The sequence below is a fragment of the Anolis carolinensis genome, chromosome 1 (assembly GCF_035594765.1).
Source record: "Anolis carolinensis isolate JA03-04 chromosome 1, rAnoCar3.1.pri, whole genome shotgun sequence".
Classification (NCBI taxonomy): Eukaryota; Metazoa; Chordata; class Lepidosauria; order Squamata; family Dactyloidae; genus Anolis; species Anolis carolinensis.
The window spans coordinates 182,872,861-182,891,512 of NC_085841.1; the positions used below are offsets into that span (position 1 = coordinate 182,872,861).

The window sequence follows — 18,652 nt, forward strand, 5'->3', positions numbered from 1 at the left end:
TAATTTGGGCAGTGCCAGGTATCCAAGCTAGTATTGAATATCAAATGTAATGACTATGGCTATGTCCGAGTTGGTGGATATTGGCTAAAGCAATTCATCTCTAAAGAAAAAGGAAGATACTGAAATACTGATAGTTTTGAAAATACTATAAAAGAAAAAATGCACAATATCAATAATATAGAAATTATAGAAGCACATACACTATATATATAGTGTGAGATTGACTGATATAAAAGAAGGCTAGATTGGCTAGTGTGAACAAAACCTGGAGAAAGAAAGGTTTGAGAAATCTGGCCTTCAGGAGCTATCAGGGAAAGTTCTTAAAAATGGACTATATGAATATTATCATACTGAGTGGTTATGGTTAAATCAGAAGAGTGTTTGAACCCGAGAGATGTAGATGGAAAATATATTTGATGTAATACAGAAAGAGAGACAGCGTGATAACAATAAAATGATATGAATACTAACCTATTAACTATCTAAATGAAAACTGTAGAACTTTCTTTGCAGATATTAATAATAAATAATTTAAGAAAAGATTTAATGTGAAATCATCTGTTATGAAAAATTACGATCAATTTCCATTGAAGAAGAACTGGGAAGGAATATATGAAGACCAGGAGATAATGTGAGAAGACATAAGAAAATACAACCAACAGACTTAACATTAAAATTGTTAGAATCCTCAATATTTTATGAAATATGTGTTAAAGTAATAGAGATGAAGACTTAGGTGTAACAATGATAATTTTGTAAAATAACTCCCCATAACCCTCGCCCTCTTTGTTTTCTCCTTGCAACATATTAGACATTTGTAAAGATGCAACTAACCAATGACTAATCTATTATCCCCAAAATTTTCCCTTTTCTTTTCCCTTGCTTGTCCCCCACCCCCACTCTCCTAGTAAATGTTTAATAAAAATTATTTTGAAAGAAAAAAGAAAAAAGGAAAAGAAAATACTGATATCAAAATGCATTGCAGAATTTAAAAAATAAATTTCAAACCTTTAAAAGAGCTTCAAACTGGGTGTCTTCATGGACTGGCAACTGGGTTGGGATATCACATTCATTTTGCCCATGAACTACCAGGGTTTTGGTGCCTTTGAAAAGCAATATGCTATTATCAGGTCAAAATATAACATGAGCCATACTCAAGGGTTAAAGCAAACACTGTTAATATTAGCCTTAGAGTACATGGTTATGGGGGGGGGGGGGGGGAGTACTACTTGGAATCACTGTTGAGTATTTGTATACAAACAGGAAAATAGATTACACTGATCCTGCCCTTCTTCTCTTAAACTCCAAATAGTGGACATAGTCTCCCTGTTTTAGTCCTACAACTATGTGAACTAGGTTAGGCTACACTATATAGAAAGAAGGACTGGCACAGGACTATTGAGCAAACTCATGTGGGAAGCAACCTAGGTTTTTAGTCCAATGCTGAAACCAAAATATCATAAGTGTACAACTGCAGTTCTTGATAGTCTACTTGTGGTTCATGGAACTTCTGATTCCTACACTCGAGCACTCCTAAATCAGGATTGCTGGTGTGGCTTGGATAAGGTTTACCCAGCACATTAACCCCAATTGCCCATTCATATAGCTCCCTGAATATCCAACACAGATCACTGAGTAACCAATCTCCATGCTAAAAAGGTTCCCCACTCTCACACTATACCTTCCTAGTGAGGAAGAAACACAGTGGGCCCTCAGTATCCACAGCAGTTTAGTTCCAGTATACCCCCCACAGATACAAAAATCTGTAAATGCTCAAGTCCCATTATATACAACAGCATGGTAAAATGGCGCCTCTTATATAAAATGACAAAGTCAAACCAGTGCTGGAAAGATCCTCAAGGTCCATGAAATGAATGCGAGGATACAGTAGTGCTCAGTGCACCGCAACATCAAGATTTGTATTTTGGAATTTTTTTGAACCATGGTTGGATGCAAAACCTATGGATACAAAGGCCCCTTCCACACAGCTGTATAAAATCCCCATTGAACTGGATTATATGGCAGTGTGGACTCAGATAATCCAGTTCAAAGCAGATATTGTGGATTATCTGCCCTGATAATTGCTTTGACTTTCATTACATGAGTCCACACTCCCATATAATCCAGTTCAAATCAGATAATCTAGATTTTATATGGCAGTGTAGAAGGGGTCTTGGTTTCAATTCTGAAAATTCTGTAAAAAAAAAAAAAGAAGAAGAAGAAGAAGTCCTGTGCAGACAGTAATGTGAAGGAATCACAGCTGGAGAGACAGCTATTGGATGACCAGCCTCATTATAATTCTACTCTGAATGTTATTAGGTTCCTTTCATCTGAGTATTTTAATCTAATGATTTTATCTTATATTGCTGCTATAGTCCCCCCCACCTTTGAAGTTGACTGAATTGCATTGGTGGTTGTTTGATATTATTACTGTTGTATAAACCTTTGTTTTAACTTCTGTTTTATCATCTTCTTGTGTTTTAAACTGTGTATATTGTTAATGTATTTGCGCTGTTACTTTTGTAACATTGTGAGCCGCCCCAAGTCCCCACGGGGAGATGGTGGCGGGGTATAAAGAAAATTTTATTGTTATTATTATTAATCACAGTAGAGAATAAAATAGGAGTGTCCAATTGTGCAGTGGCATCTATTCTGATCAAGGGACATGAAAGCTTCATTCTCAGCACAAGGAGACTGAGGAGATAGGAAGTAATAGGTTGGGACCAAGGTTTGCGAGGAAACCTATGCCTCCTCCCTCTTTTTTGCCATTATAGGAAGCAGTTAAAAAGAGAGTTTTTCAATTATATATGAGTGAATATCAAAACTGTTAAGGAAGCAATTTTGCAGCATTAACAGAAGTACATATAAAGAGCAAATTAAATCCCCAGCGTGTGCAAAGATAGTGAAATCCATACCTGGCATGGAGGCAGTCACCAACAGCTTCACTTCACATTGTTCCTTCTTCATAGTCTGTTTGAGGTCCTTGAAGAAAAGTCCTTCCACATAGCCAACAACTTCCCAAAGGAAGGTCAGTGTTGCTGAAATAGCATCCATGCCCCATTCACATGGTGTGCGCACAAAATACATGATCAATCCCACCTATGCATCAAAAAGATAGAGCTAATTTTGCTTTCCAAAGTGCAACATTTTATTGTTCTTGTTGTTGTATATCTGTTTAAAAATCATTTCTAACTTATGGTGACTCTTAAGGCCATATCACAGGATTTTCTTGGCAACATATTTTCAGTTTGTCTTGCCTTCCGAAAGCTAACTCATAATATCACAGATACGTGTGATATACAGGCAGTCCCTGAGTTACAAACATCTGACTTCGAAATGGGACTGAGACAACAGGAAGTGCGAGAAATTAAGTTACGAACAGGGCTGAGACAACAGGAAGTGCGGGAAATTTACACCTTGGAAGGGAAATTCAGTCCTGAAAGAGTTATCATGGGAAAAAGGCATCTCCACTGAGCTTTATCCCCAATCCTTGCTTCTACAACAATCTAAATTTTTCAAAATCCAATTCTCACAGGGACAGAAAGTGAGGTGAAATTTTCTGAACAGGGGCACAGACAGCAAAACAAACTCCACAGGGTTGTTAACAATTCTATATGCTATCCAAAGCCCCCTATATATATGCCGGAAGTTACACTTTAAAATGTACCTATTCCAATTTACATACAAATTCTACTTAAGAACAAACCCACAGAACCTATTTTGTTTGTAACTTGAGGACTGCCTGTATGCCATTCTATGCCAGGAATGCCTCTCAATTCTCTCTATAGAGAATAAACAGGACAAGAGAATTAATTAACACAAATTGACATTAGAAATGGGAATAACCAAAAACCAGTTGCAAAATATTTCAACTTCCCTGGAAATGTAGTAGGGGATTTACAGGCTATGGTTCTTGCACAAGAAATTTTTAAAGGAAGACTGCTGAATTGAATTACATTAATAAATTCTATCCATCAACAGAGGTATAAATAAAGATTATTTTTTGGCACACTATGTATATTAATACAAGGGTTCTCCCTACTTCTCATTTAACAAAAGAAATTTTCTCATAGTTTTGAACCCAGAGAAACTGGTGGTTGGAAAGCAGATGCATTGCTTTCAGACATAAACAGTAACTAGCCATTAGGCTTGTGCACGGACTCAGTTTGGTCAGTTGCTTTCAGTCAATCCAGCTTGTTCAGATGGCCGTAATGGTAAAGGCTCAACTGTCACTTTTTTTGTCCATAACGGGACCACATGGCAGCCTATCATGGCTCCTCCTCCCCTATTTGGCAGTGCACAGAGAGGCTGCTGTGTACTGGTTTTTCCAGTGTGCTTTTGAAGACTGATTCATTCTATGTCAGGTTTCTGGTCCAATGTCAAACTGATGTCTACTGATTTCCTGATGCACTTTATCTTATCCCTCTTTTGAGTGTAATTTCATTGTTTAGCCCACTCGAATTTTCTTACTACATGCAGCACCTTTTCTATCTACCTCATCCATGGGTTTTACATTTTCTGTGCTCTGCACTTTGGCCTAGCTTGTTTTTATTCCAAACTTGTACTGTTTGTACTGTTTTTATACATTACTTTATTATGCCATTGTTGATATGTTTTGTTTTACATCACTATTGTATGGGCACTTATTAGATGCTGTTGTGTGCCTTGTTTGTATTTAATCTGTTTTATTGTAATTGTTTGGGCTTGGCCCCATGTTAGCCACCCCGAGTCACTTTGGGGAGATGGAGGCAGGATAACAAAAATAAAGTTGTTCTTGTTGTTGTTATTATTATTATTTCCCAGTGAGCCCTGCTTTTTGGGCCAATCAGAATAGAAGAACACCATGAAGTGTCTTACGCACTGCTTCCTTAACCCTGTTGCTCAAACCCAGACTTCATTGAAAGGAAGAAAGAAAAGGGTCCCAGGAAAGATGCATCTTTAACCCTGTTCCTCAGAAGAAAGGAAAGGATCCCAGGAATGGAAAGGGGGGCCTTGTAAGGTCCCCATTCCTGCCAATGGGCCGGATCTTTCTGGATCTTTTGACTGCCTAGCCAAAACCAGATTTTTTCATTATCCGATTTTTTGGAGGCTCCCAAAAACAGATCTGATTACCTATTGAAATGCGGATACCAAAAATGGATTGCCCTCCAGCTGAATTGGACAAGTCTACTGGCCATTGTATAGATCCCAAAGACATTAGAGAAAATTCATTAGTGAGGTTTTTAAAAAACTGGACCCCTTGAATGATCTCTTGCAGCAAAAAGAAAATAATCTGATGAAATTGGGTTTGGAAAATTGGTTAGTTTAGTTACCTGAAAAAGTGTATGAGTTTTTAGAGAAGGAGCTATGATTATACTATAAGTATCTATAACCAGAGAAAAGAAAGTTGGTAGTCACATTTCATTTTTAAGCATTTTCTTTCTATACCCTGCTTGTCTCTTTTTCTATTATATTTCTCTCTTTCTTTTATTTCTTCTTTTTTTCTAAATGCTTATACGTATTATTGTATTTAGAAAAAAATTAAAAAGGAAAGTGAGAGAGGAACAGCAGAAGAGATAAATTCCTTTCTTGCATGCAGCACTAAATGTAAAAATCAGTAGGTCACACTATTTTTACATTTTGAAGAGGTGTGTTGATAATGATGTCTTTTCAGGTTCAGTTAAATACTCCAAACAGCTTACCAAGTAGTTAAAGAGGATATGGGATGTCTGAGCAGGGAAGTCTCCAATGTTAAGCAGAAGTTTCCTGAGCATATACATCAACTCATCCTGAAATAAGAGCAGAAATTTGCTTTTCAATCTGATCACAACATTCTTGAAAATATTTTTCACAGTCTTTATATCACCCATTCCACCAAGAATAATACCATTTATTAACCAGTGTTACAACTTCCACTAGGATACATTATACCCCAGAAAATCAAGGCAGATAACCCACAATATCTGCTTTGAACTGGATTATCTGAGTCCACAATGCCATACAATCCTGTTCATCAATGTGGATTTTATACAGCTGTGTGGAAGGGGCTCTCATTGGTTTCAAACTGACCTAAAGTGCTCAATGTGGATATGCCAAAGGACAATATGCTTTATAGGATAGGCAATTGTCAGTCAAGGTCTGAATATGATCCACAGTCTGGTCAATCTTATTTTCCAAGGTTTTGGGCATTTTGATAAATTGGTTTAATCTAATGTGAATGAACTTTTGGTTCATGCATTACCTCCTACCATTTGCCTTCATTTTCAGGAGAGAGTCAAAGCAGTAAATAAATAAATAAATAACCAAGTTCATGGGTATACCCAAATGCATCCCGTAGAGTTTTTTAAAGTTTATATATTGGAAAGCAAAAGATTATACCTGCCGATTGCTGATCGTAAGCTTCTCCAGAAAATGTCGAAGAACTGTAGATGGATCTTCAATGAGACAGTTCCATAGGACTTGCTGAGCTACTGCACTCACTGAAAAAGACAAAACGAGACAGCTAAACTGAGCAGGATTTCAAGAAGTAAAAGTCCAGGTCCACACCAGTTGTTAAATGAACCATGTTAGGTCCCATCTAGCCTTCTGAACATAGAATACCTGATAAGCATTGTGTACTTTAAATAATGAGCCACCTAACTCTTTGCAAAGTAGATTGGTTCCATACTTGATGAGACATTGCTTTTCCATAGTTAGCCTGCAATGGAATTAAAATAAAAGTTCCTTGTGTGCAGTACAAAAACCTATGCATGTCTATGGGGAAGGAACTCCCACCATCTTCAGTAAGAATGTGCTCAAGGCGACATCATTAGTAGAGTGCTAGCTTATCCTTTTGTCTTAGCAAAAGTTCTTCAGTAATTCTACTCACAAATAAGTCACATTTAACCAAGATTGTTTCCATGCTAGTCATTCGTTGTGAGTTTAGCCCGTTTTATTTTGTCCTGGGTGACACAGCTGGAGTTTAGTGATGAATTGTCTCTTAACCATTTCTAATTTAATCCACTTTTATTACTGTAAAAAGAGGTTAATGGCTGCTTTCCTTCTCAAATTATTCCAGAAATCTTTAAACTAAAACAATACCTGCGACACCATCCTCCCGGACTTCTCCATCTTCCATCAGGTGAACAATGGGAAGCACAGCTGCACAGATACAAGCCGGGAAGACCGCTTGTGGAGGCTGGGGCACATGATGATTTGGTGTATGCTCTGTTGTGTGTTCCTCATCTAGGTTCAAGGGGGAAAGAACTGATTATTGTTACGGGGCTAAAACAAAAGCAAGCACGATGCTTGTGCAGCTTTTATTTTCACGTCACCCCTCATTTTCTACGAAAATGTCATAATTCGTTTTGTGTAGACGAACAGTTGAAACAAAACAACAGCATAAAGGAAACGAAGGAAAAAAAATTTGCGCACACCTCTACTGAATATCTCTCTTTAAATGCCTTACCTTCAGCACTGACTGCTGAACGCACTGACCAAACTGAGCCACGCCGAAAAGAGTAGTTCCTGTGAGAGGTACTCGAAGTGCATGATGGACTCACAGAGAGACGACGAGATGCCAGGTTAACAACTTCTTCTACTGACAAAACAAATAGAAGATGTGAATTTCAGTTTATAAATCCTGGAAAAGATCTAGTGCTGAACATGCAATTCAAGTTTCCTTTTTCTGTTAGACCTAGATTACAGACCTGATGAGCACTTTCTACATAAATGGGGAATAAGGTGTAAAACGCAATATGGCTCAAGGTATTCTCTTATTTTTATATTGTGAAGGAACCACTTCTTTCTGTCAAAAACTCCTCAAGGGTGTAGACATAGGAAAGTCTTCCAGGCTCTGCAAAGCCTTCCCCACAGACTGGAACGAACTTTGCTATTTTTCCTGCAGACAGATGAAGACCTCTCTTTTTCTACAGATCTATGGGGATTGAGAACACAAGGCCCATCCCATCTAAGCAATGGGCTATGCTTTCTATCTGTTGTTTTTGTTGTGCTGTATATTAAAAATGTTTTGTGTTTTAATCATTGGTTTTAAAATCACCATTATCATCATCTAGTTTATATGTCCCAAGAGGCTGAAGTTACAAGCACTGAGAGTTTACTGTTTGGCTTGATACAGAAATTTACATTTATGCTCTTCCTGTTTTCTTTTCCTTTTGTGTTGTCTTACAGTGCTAATGCAATCATAACTCCATGCTATTTTCCATCTGAACCATGATCTCTCAGTGCCGCTCAAAGAGTGTTACAGTCTATATTACATTACATAAAAAGAATTGTTAATGATTATCTGTTTAAATTAGGAGAAGCATTGAAATAAGGAAGCATGAAAGTCCTTTTTTCTTAGACAGCTCTCATTCTTTTTCGCAGATAACAAAAAATGAACTATGTTTAGAGTAATTAAAAACTTGAGTAGAGAGGGTGCATCATATCCATGAGGGGGTCAATTCCAAGATCTCACATGAACATGAACACACTCTAAATTATTAAATGGCAGTGATGTGAATGCAGATGTTTCTGTGTATCCCTGTTCACATTGCTGCCATTTAATAATGTGAAGCGTGATAATTCATAGTCTGTTGAAATCATGGATTCAGATCCCACGGATACAGACCATATTACTGCCACTTAATAATTTGAGGTGTGATGACTTGATTCAAGTCATTGAATCAGAAGCCATGTATCTAGAAGGTCCATTGTACTCTACATGAATGATATTGCATCTCCATAGGTATGGCTATATCTGCATCTGGCGAATGACTCCTGTGTTTAAAGCATACCTTCTTCCTCCTGTTCCGAATTTGGGGAACAGGTGGGCTCATAACAAGCTTCCTGAGTGATGGGGATGGCAGTGATCAGACTAGCTTCTCGACCCAGACGTTTTTTCTCTTCTTCTTGCTGCAGATTCTTCAGAATGTGCTCTGCACGCTGATGGGAGCGTGACACTGCCCGGGCTGAAAATGACTTCTGTAAGAAAACATTTTGAAAAAAATGTACAATTGAGTTGACCCAGGTTTTGTAGAAGTTTAAAATCTGTGAAAAATATTGAGTAAGACAAAAGAAGATGATGAGTGTTCTGGTGGATGTGTGGCCTGTTTAACTCAAGGTGGCCCCAATTAACCAGCAATCCCACTTTTTCACATAATAAGGTTGCATGCAGCAAATATATTTTCTTTTACTTACAGATTGATCTTCATTAATAGTGTCCTGCACACTTCCACCACACTGTGGTACCCATGGTGGGTCAAACATGGGGACAGAGGGCATTCCCAGTACTGGGGATGGCAGGGTGAAGTTGATGCTAGGTGGAGGAATCTAGAAAAACAGACAAAGAGAAAAGGGGAAAATGTTTGTAGGAGCACAAGACTTGTTCCTTTGCACTGAAGAAGTGAAGATCTTCCTAATTTAGAAGCTGCCATCCCATTGATTCTATGATATGAGGAGCCATTAAATGTGATTCTGTAAGTGGGGCAATCTGATCAAGCACTGCATCTCATTCTGGTTCAAAATGATTGCTGAAGATTTCAGGTTGCTAGAAAAGTCTATTGTAACAGTTGTTTTATTTTGAATGATTCGTAATTATTTATTATTCACTTGTTGTGTTCCTTCAAGTAATTTCTGAGATACTATCATGGTGCTTTATTGACACAGTTTATTCAGAAGGGGTTTGCGATTACCTCCTTCTAAAGGGAAGAGTGTGTGTCTTGTCATCTGATTTTCATGGCCAAGATGGGAAATCAAATGCTTATTTTCTTATATGCCCTCTTTCCCCAACATTGAGACTCAAGGCAGTTTAGAAATAAAATGCATAAGGAAAACATCAAAAAGTTATTGTTACAATCTGAAATACCTGTTGAATTAAAACCCTTTAAAATAAATCCAATAAAAAGCAAAAAATAAAACACAACAGAACACAATTAGAAGCCTTTGACAAAAATCTTCCAAAGCTTCTTGGAATATAAACAAAAGACAAGGAGAGAGCCACCCTAAACCCTTTAATGAATGTATACAAAAGCATGGGACCATCTAACAACAAGGCTGTCTCTCCATGTTGTGAAGTCTTTCACCAACGTTCTCACCTGAAGATCTTGGATAGGTTTATACAAGAAGACACAGTTTTTCAGACAGCCATATAACCCAGAATATCAGGGCAGATAATCCACAATATCTGCTTTGAACTAGGTTATCTGAATCCACACTGCCATATAATCCAGCTCAATGTGGATTTTATACAGCTGTGTGGAAGGGGCCAGAGTCTCCTCTAAAGGTTTTAAGCAGAAGCTGGAAGTGCTTTGATTGAATATTTCTGCGTGGCAAAAGGGGGTTGGACTAGATTTCCATGTAGTCTTTTTCAACTCTGTAATTCTATGAACTACCGTGTAGTCAGGGATATGATTTGAATAATATTCCAGTCTTATTATTACACCAGACAGTGCCATAAATTACCTTAAAGATCTGCTGAGCTCCTTCCTCCATCCGAGGCCAGACCTGATACCTAAATCTCCAGAGGGTGTGGAACTTGAGTATAGCATTCAACCTCTGCACTGCCTCGGGGTGATTAAATTCAGACATCAGCATATCTGACACTGCCTCGGGCACTTTCACAGCACACAGAAGGAACATGGCAGCTGCAAGGAGAAAGTATTTCACCAACAGATACATTTCATAACATAAATACCTTTATCACATAGTTTGAAAGCATTTCTGGAGAACATGAGGTGGAAGTACATTTTTGACTTGAATCTACACAGAACTATATCACAGGATCTGATCCTGGATTATATGCTTTGAACTGGATTATATAAATCTACTCTGCCAGATAATCTTCATTAAGCAGATAATCGGGAATCAGATCCTGATATATAGGACATTGTAGAAGGGCCCTTTCATTGCTCTCTTAAGTAATTTGGAAACCAGTATATTATGAGCAGACTTAAGGTGTATTGTTTAGATTTTATGTTATATAATTTCATTTGACTATGTGTAGCTTATTGATGTTAGGTTTAATTTACTGATGTTAGGCTTTAATGTTATTTTCATATGTGGGGTTTCTCTGGGATTTTAGGTGAGTATTTGTTTGTTTTATGGTGGCATTGGATGTTTGCCATTATATTTTAGCATCCACCCTGAGTCCCCTTGGGGAGATAGGGTGGAATACAAATAAAGTATCATCATCATCATCATCTATACTGTACAATTAATGTAATTTGACACCACTTCAAGTGCAGTGGCTCAATACTATGGGATCATGGAAGATGTAGTTTTACAAGGTCCTTAACCTTCTTTAACAAAGAGCACAAATTCTTCACCAGACTACAGCTCCTATGGTTCCATAGCATTAAGTTTTGTCAGTTAAAGTGGTGTCAAACTGGAGCAATTCTACATCATAGATGCATCCTAGGTAAGATATAGACAGCTACCATGGGGTGCTCTTATTTCCTACATGGATAGGGTTATTACCTCTGAAAAAGCATGAAAAAGACATGATGTCAACAACAGGAAGTGAAGGTGGCACTGAGTATACCATAGGTAGGACCCACGGAACACCCAGAAATACTTTTGTTCTGACAGATATAAAATCCGTTGGCTCCAAATCTAGGCAAAGTTTCTTTGGTCTTCCTTGCCACCTCCAAGCCAAATTCACCCACACTGTATGTATGAAGGTTACCTTAAAATGTCACCAGCTTACCTGCTGCACCAGCCATGTGCTCATCCATGCTAAGTAACAGTTCCCATGCTGCAGGCTGGATGTCCCCGTACATCTCTTCTGTGAGGATGGGAGCAGCTTTGATTAAGAGGGATAATGGTGCCGGAGATAAACTCATCACCTGTACAAAAGCAAATCCTGCTGAGTAAAAGAAGACTTTCATAACCTAGCTGCATACATGTTTATGCTAAAGTGGGTTTTCCTTCTTTGCTTAGATTTCCAACGGGGGGGGGGGGGAGAGGGAGCCGCGCAGGCGCACTTACTCGTCCTCCTGGGTGGGCGTGTTGCAGGGGGTTCGCGGTGGGCTGGGCAGGCGCGAGGGCAGCGGCGGGAAGCAGAGGCGTTGTCTGGTGTTCCGGGCGGGAGGGGCGGCGGGCCGGCGCGGGGGAGGGCGCGGAGGGGGCGCCGGGTGGAAGAGGAGCAGGGCGGGCAGCGGCCCCTCCGCCTCCCCGCGCCTCCCCAGCAGAGGCCGGGCCGCGCCCTGCCGCCTCAGGGGCCTCTGCTGGGGGGCGGCGCGGGGGCCCGCCTTCGCCCCGGCGCTCCCGAGGCAGGGCAGCGGCCCCTCCGGCCATGGTCTGGCCAGGAGGGGCTGGAGGCGGCCCTGCCTCTGGGGCCGCGCCGGGGGAGGCCTCCTCCCGCCCTCGCTGCGCCCGCCGCCGCCCTCGTCGTTGCCCAGCCCCGCGAATAATCGGGCCCGGAGGAGGCGGGGGGCGGGCCTGGCCTCCCCGGCCTCCTTCCGGGCCCGCAGCGCCATTCGTTTGGCCTCGGCCGCCTCCTTTTTTGGGGGGCTCAGCTCCCATAAGGGCCTCCGATTCACGCCTTCGCTATTCTCCATGACTGGAAGCGAAATGGGGGTCCCGGGCAGGGAGGGGGAGGGGGGGGCTGGCCGCGAGAGGGGATTGTGACGGGATGGGAGCGGGGCTTGTGACGGGAGGGGGTTGTGTGTAAGGCAGGCCTGAGGTCAATACAGTTTTATTAGTATTAGTATGAAACATCAAATTAGGTTGTGATTTTACAAATTAAGCACCAAAACATCATGTTATACAACAAATTTGACAGAAAAAGAAGTTCAATACGCAGGAATGCAACGTAGTAATTGCTGTATTTATGAATTTAGCACCAAAATATCACGATATATAGAAAACATTGACTACAAAAATGGCTTGGATAATCCAGAACCTTGGATAAGCGAGGCTTGGATAAGTGAGACTCTACTGTGTACACTAGCTGTGCCCAGCCACGCGTTGCTGTGGCAAAGTGGTGGTGGTATTGGTTAAAAATTGTTGTGGAATTTTTATTTGATGTTATTTGTATTTTATAATTAATTTTATTGTAACTTATCTTTTTTACAAATTAAGCACCAAAACATCATGTTATACAACAAATTTGACAGAAAAAGAAGTTCAATATGCAGGAATGTAACGTAGTAATTGCTGCATTTATGAATTTAGCACCAAAACATCACGATATATAGAAAACATTGACTACAAAAATGGCTTGGATAATCCAGAACCTTGGATAAGCAAGGCTTGGATAAGTGAGACTCCATGTGTATATATATATATATACACTAGCTGTGCCCAGCCACGCGTTGCTGTGGCAAAGTGGTGGTGGTATTGGTTAAAAATTGTTGTGGAATTTTTATTTGACGTTATTTGTATTTTATAATTAATTTTATTGTAACTTATCTTTTTTATTTATTATATTTTATTATTTTCTTGTATTATTTTTAGTTATTTCCTGTTAGTAAAGTATTTTATTGTATTAATTTTTTAGTGTTTTTTATTATTTTTAGTGTTTTTTATTATTTTTATTGTATTATTTGTATTTATGTTATGGGGGACACTGAAAGAGCCTCCCCTAAGATTGAGTAAATTCAGTCGGGCGTCCCCTGGGCAACGTTTCTTGTAAGCAGCCGATCTTTCCAAACCCAAAAGCATTGGATGAATGGATGAATACCAAAGGTCTTTATCAAGACCACTGCTAACGATTATGTCTATTAATATAGAAGGTTTGTCACTTGCTAAGGAAGAACTATTAGCCAAAATGTCTGAGGACATTTCGTGTGACATCCTATGTATACAGGAAACACAGAGAGACATCACAATGAGAAGACCAAAAATTCTTGGAATGCAACTGGCAGTGGAACGACCACACAGACAATATGGCAGTGCCATTTTTGTACGATCTGGTGTAGCAATCTCTGCAACTTCCTTCACAGAAGTGAACAACATTGAAATCTTATCTGTGGAACTTGATAGTTGCACCGTATCATCACTCTATAAACCACCTGGGGCTGATTTCTATTTTACACCCCCAACCAGCTGCCACAATCATGAAGTCCATTTTGTTGTGGGAGATTTCAATAGCCATAGCTGTGTCTGGGGCTATGACGAAGATGATAGAAATGGCGAAGCAGTTCTAACATGGGCCGACAATAGTAGAATGAGCCTCCTCCATGACAGTAAATTACCACCATCTTTCAATAGCAGCCGATGGAAGCGTGGTTATAACCCTGATCTGATTTTTGTAAAGGAAAGCATAAGCCACCAATGCACCAAAAGGGTATTAAACCCAATACCTAACACACAACACAGACCAATATGCTGCGTAGCATATGCAGCTGTAAGACCCAAAAGCGTCCCATTCCGCAGAAGATATAACTTCAATAAAGCTAACTGGACAAAGTTTACAGAGACCTTGGAAGCTGCTATTTCTGATATAGAACCTTCTATAGAAAACTATGACCTGTTTGTAGAAGCTGTGAAAAGATCCTCGAGGCTCTCAATCCCTAGAGGCTGTCGCACAAGCTACCTACCAGGCCTAAACGAAGAATCACTAAATCAGCTACAAGAATATCTCAGATTATTTCAAGAGAATCCATACAGTGATGAGACTATAGCAGCAGGCCAAAAACTATCTACAGCCTTAGCTAATGCTAAGAAAGACCGTTGGATAGAGCTGCTTAAGAACCTGGACATGTCCAAGAGTAGCCGAAAAGCCTGGCAATTGCTGAGACGCCTGGATAGTGACCCTCTGGTCAACCATGGACACGCGAACGTGACACCAGATCAGATAGCTCACCAGCTAATTCAGAATGGGAAAACCAACTGCAGCAGAATAAAGATGAAAATCAACAGGGTGCCAGAACTTGAAACCCACCAGTTGTCTTCTCCTCTAAACCTGAAAGAACTCAGAGAAGCCATCAAGCGATGTAAGACTGGTAAAGCACCTGGCCTAGATGACCTGATGATGGAGCAAATCAAAACACTTGGGGGCCAAAGCTGAAAACTGGCTTTTGAAATTCTACAATCAATGCCTGGCACACAAACAGATTCCCAGAGCATGGAGGAAAACTAAGATCATTGCCATCTTAAAACCTCCAATGCCAGGAACTACCGACCAATCTCCCTCTTATGTCATCTATATAAAGTCTATGAGAGGATGCTATTAAATCGACTAGGACCTGTTATCGAACCCAAGCTTATTGCACAACAAGCAGGTTTCAGACCAGAGAAAAACTGTACAGGTCAAATTCTTCATCTGACTGAACATATCGAGGAAGGCTATGAGAAAGGTTGCATTACGGGAACAGTTTTTGTGGACCTTACGGCAGCCTATGACACGGTGCAACATAGAAAAATGCTGCATAAAGTCTACCATATCACCCGGGACTTTGACTTTACAAAAACTGTCCAGACCCTCCTGGAAAACCGCAGCTTCTATGTGGAGTTTCAGGGCCAGAAAAGCAGATGGAGGAGGCAAAAGAATGGTTTACCCCAAGGCAGCGTCCTTGCACCGACCTTATTTAATATCTTCACGAACGATCAGCCACAACCACCACTCACAAAGAGCTTCATATATACTGATGACCTTGGCCTTACAACACAAGCGAAAGATTTTGAAACAGTTGAAAAGCAACTCACTAATGCCTTGAAAGATCTCTCCAGCTACTACAAAGAGAACCACCTGAAGCCTAACCCTTCCAAGACACAAGTGTGTGCTTTCCACCTACGTAACCGTGAAGCCAACAGGAAACTGAAGGTTACTTGGGAAGGCCAAGAGCTCGAACACTGTTTCCATCCTAAATACCTTGGTGTCACCTTAGACCGAACACTAACATATAGGAAACACTGCATGAACACCAAGCACAAGGTAGCTGCACGCAACAACATCCTGCGGAAACTGACTGGCAGCTCATGGGGTGCAGACCCACAAGTAATAAGAACATCAACCCTGGCCTTGTCTTTCTCAACTGCTGAGTATGCCTGTCCTGTTTGGCACAAGTCTGCCCATGCAAAGCAGGTGGACATAGCACTGAATGAAACATGCAGAATTATCACAGGATGCCTTAAACCTACACCTGTTGATAAACTCTACAAGTTAGCTGGCATTGCCCCTCCTGACGTGCGACGGGAAGTTGCTGCTAACTGCGAGAGAAAAAAGGTTGAACACTGTGAAAGCCACCCAACTGCATGACTATCAGCCTCCTCCCACCAGACTCAAATCAAGGAAGGGCTTCATGAGAACCACCACTCCTCTTGATGTTCCTCCAGCAGCAGCAAGGGTGTCTCTCTGGGCAGCTAAACCTGACAATCCCAACTGGATGGCCCCCCATGAGGGTCTTCCTCCCGGGGCAAACCAAGAATGGGCAACATGGAAGTCCCTAAACAGACTGAGAAGCGGAGTGGGCAGATCAAAAGACAACTTGGCAAGGTGGCACTACCTGGAGGAATCCTCCACCTTGTGTGACTGTGGAGCAGAACAAACAACTCCGCATATGTATGCTTGCCCACAATGCCCTGCCTCATGCACGGAGGAGGAGTTGTTTAAAGCTACAGACAATGCGGTTGCTGTTGCCCGCTTTTGGTCCAAAACTATTTAGTTGCTTGTGATTTTCTTTTTTCCCCCCCATCATTTTGAAATGTATTTGTCGTGAAATGCTTTTGACACGAAATAAATAAAATAAATTTATGTTATTTTTTATTCTTTTATTATTATTTGTGTTTTTATTATTTTATTTTATTATTTGTATGTATTATATTTTAATATTTGATTATATTATTTTTATTTATGTTTTTTTAATTGTATTATTTTGTTTTGTTTTTTATGTATTTTTTGTATTTATTTTATTATTTTTGTTTCCATTTGTATTGGGTTGTTCTGAGTTCTGTGGTCTGCCTGGTCATGTTCCAAATGTATTCTCTCCTGATGTTTCGCCTGCGTGTATGGCAGGCATCCTCAGAGGTTGTGAAATGTGTTGTAACGAAAGGAAGTGGGGTTTATCTATCTGTGGAATGACCAGGGTGGAAGAAAGAACTGTTGTCTGCTTTAGGCAAGTGTGAATGTTGGAATTGGCACTGAATAGCCTTGTAGCTTCAAAGCCTGGATGGTTCCTGCCTGCCTGGAATGAACAAAATGTGGCTCCCAGTATTTAAAAAAATCTGTGAAATCAGGACAGTTAGCTAAAGAACAGCACTGAGCAATCGGAATTCCAGACATGATGTACTGAGAGCCAGCTAACATCTCCCAACAAAGGATTCCTCTCCAAAGCAGGAAGTAGGCAGGCCTTGAAGGTGGAAGGGTATTCTATGGCAATCAAGGTGGCCAAGTGGAACATTCACAGTCGCCTCAGACAGATCAGAGTTGTCCCATCCTGGATATCATTGGTGAGCTAGAAATAAACATCCCACTTGTCTGTTTTCAAACAGATCTCCTAATCTCTGAGGATGCCTGGCATAGACATGGATGGCCGTTTGGCAGCAGATAGGGTCCTGAGGGAATGTGATGTTTAATAGGCTTTTCCTGAATCCCTTCTTAGTATCCAACATATTCAGTTATCCAATGTTCTGCCTGGGTGTTTATGTTGGATAAGTGAGACTCTACTGTATATTTATAATCTTATATTATCTGCCTAGAACTGGATTATAGGAGGCTCCTTCTACACAGCTGAATAAAATGCACACTGAAGTGGATTATATGGCAGTGTGGAGTCAAGATAATCCAGTTCAAAGCAGATAATATAAGATTATAAATGGGTTATATAGCTGTGTGGAAGGGCCTTGAGTCTACACTACCATATAATCCAGTTCAAATCTGATAATCTGTATTTTATAGGCAGTGTGGAAGAGGCCTAAGTGAAACCTAACTTTGCCTGTCCCCTGAGCTGAGTGGGTTGCTAGGAGACCAAGTAGGCGGAGCTTAGCATTCTAACTGGTAGCAATTGCCTAAAGACAATTATTCCTCTCCCTCTAATTAGGACTTTATTTTTCTTTTCTTTTTGTTGTCGGAACCTAGGGGCAAGGATGGTGGATTGTGCTGCCAAATTTCTAGGTTCTGGGGCTTGTACTTTGGTTGTTTAGTGGGAGGGACGGACACCATTACTCATTTATATATATAGATAGTTAAAAAAAATCAAATGTTTAAACAAGAAATCAGAATTTATGAAATGCTTTAATCAAATCTGATTATGTAAGTATATCTGATTAAACAATCATAATTATAATCAAACCTAATGTATTCATTAATTAGATTAGTATCTTTTTTTACTTATATTAGTTAAGCAAAATGAACACAGATTAACAACAGATAGTTTGATAAAGGAACAATTTGCCAAATGTAGGCAAGAATGTGAAATCATAAGCTCATCATAGAGAGAAAGATTCTGACATGCTAATTCATTGGTTGACAAGCATCAGGCCAACTCACTTGGCTGACCACCATAAAGTTACCACATACTGCACGTTTGTACTCAAATTGTGGGCAATGCAGTATATTACAATTATTTTTAAAATGGAGGAACTGGTTGAAAAGTAAAACTTGCTCTATGCTTAGAAAGACATAGAGATTGAAGTACATTGCCACTGGGGTACTATACATTTTTCAGGCTGTATGGCCATGCTGGAACATGGCCATACAACCCGGAAAACTCACAGCAACCCAGTGATTCTGGCCATGAAAGCCTTCAACAAC

General features: G+C 40.1%; 1 protein-coding gene across 12 annotated transcripts in view; it reads right to left on the reverse strand.

Moving 5' to 3' along the window:
* unc80 (unc-80 homolog, NALCN channel complex subunit) overlaps positions 1 to 18,652 on the reverse strand; it is a 195,712-nt gene that overhangs the window by 61,935 nt on the left and 115,125 nt on the right. For 10 of the 12 annotated variants that reach the window (XM_062961161.1, XM_062961141.1, XM_062961199.1 and 7 more), the window contains 10 exons: positions 11,663 to 11,801; positions 10,420 to 10,601; positions 9,157 to 9,288; positions 8,754 to 8,940; positions 7,427 to 7,558; positions 7,060 to 7,203; positions 6,358 to 6,458; positions 5,682 to 5,768; positions 2,916 to 3,099; positions 1,009 to 1,103 (listed from right to left, as the gene is read on the reverse strand). In XM_062961161.1, coding sequence (XP_062817231.1) covers positions 1,009 to 1,103; positions 2,916 to 3,099; positions 5,682 to 5,768; positions 6,358 to 6,458; positions 7,060 to 7,203; positions 7,427 to 7,558; positions 8,754 to 8,940; positions 9,157 to 9,288; positions 10,420 to 10,601; positions 11,663 to 11,801 — 1,383 coding nt within the window. The remainder of the gene's footprint in view (positions 1 to 1,008; positions 1,104 to 2,915; positions 3,100 to 5,681; positions 5,769 to 6,357; positions 6,459 to 7,059; positions 7,204 to 7,426; positions 7,559 to 8,753; positions 8,941 to 9,156; positions 9,289 to 10,419; positions 10,602 to 11,662; positions 11,802 to 18,652) is intronic. The other 2 variants (XM_062961169.1, XM_062961140.1) reach the window with 1 other exon arrangement.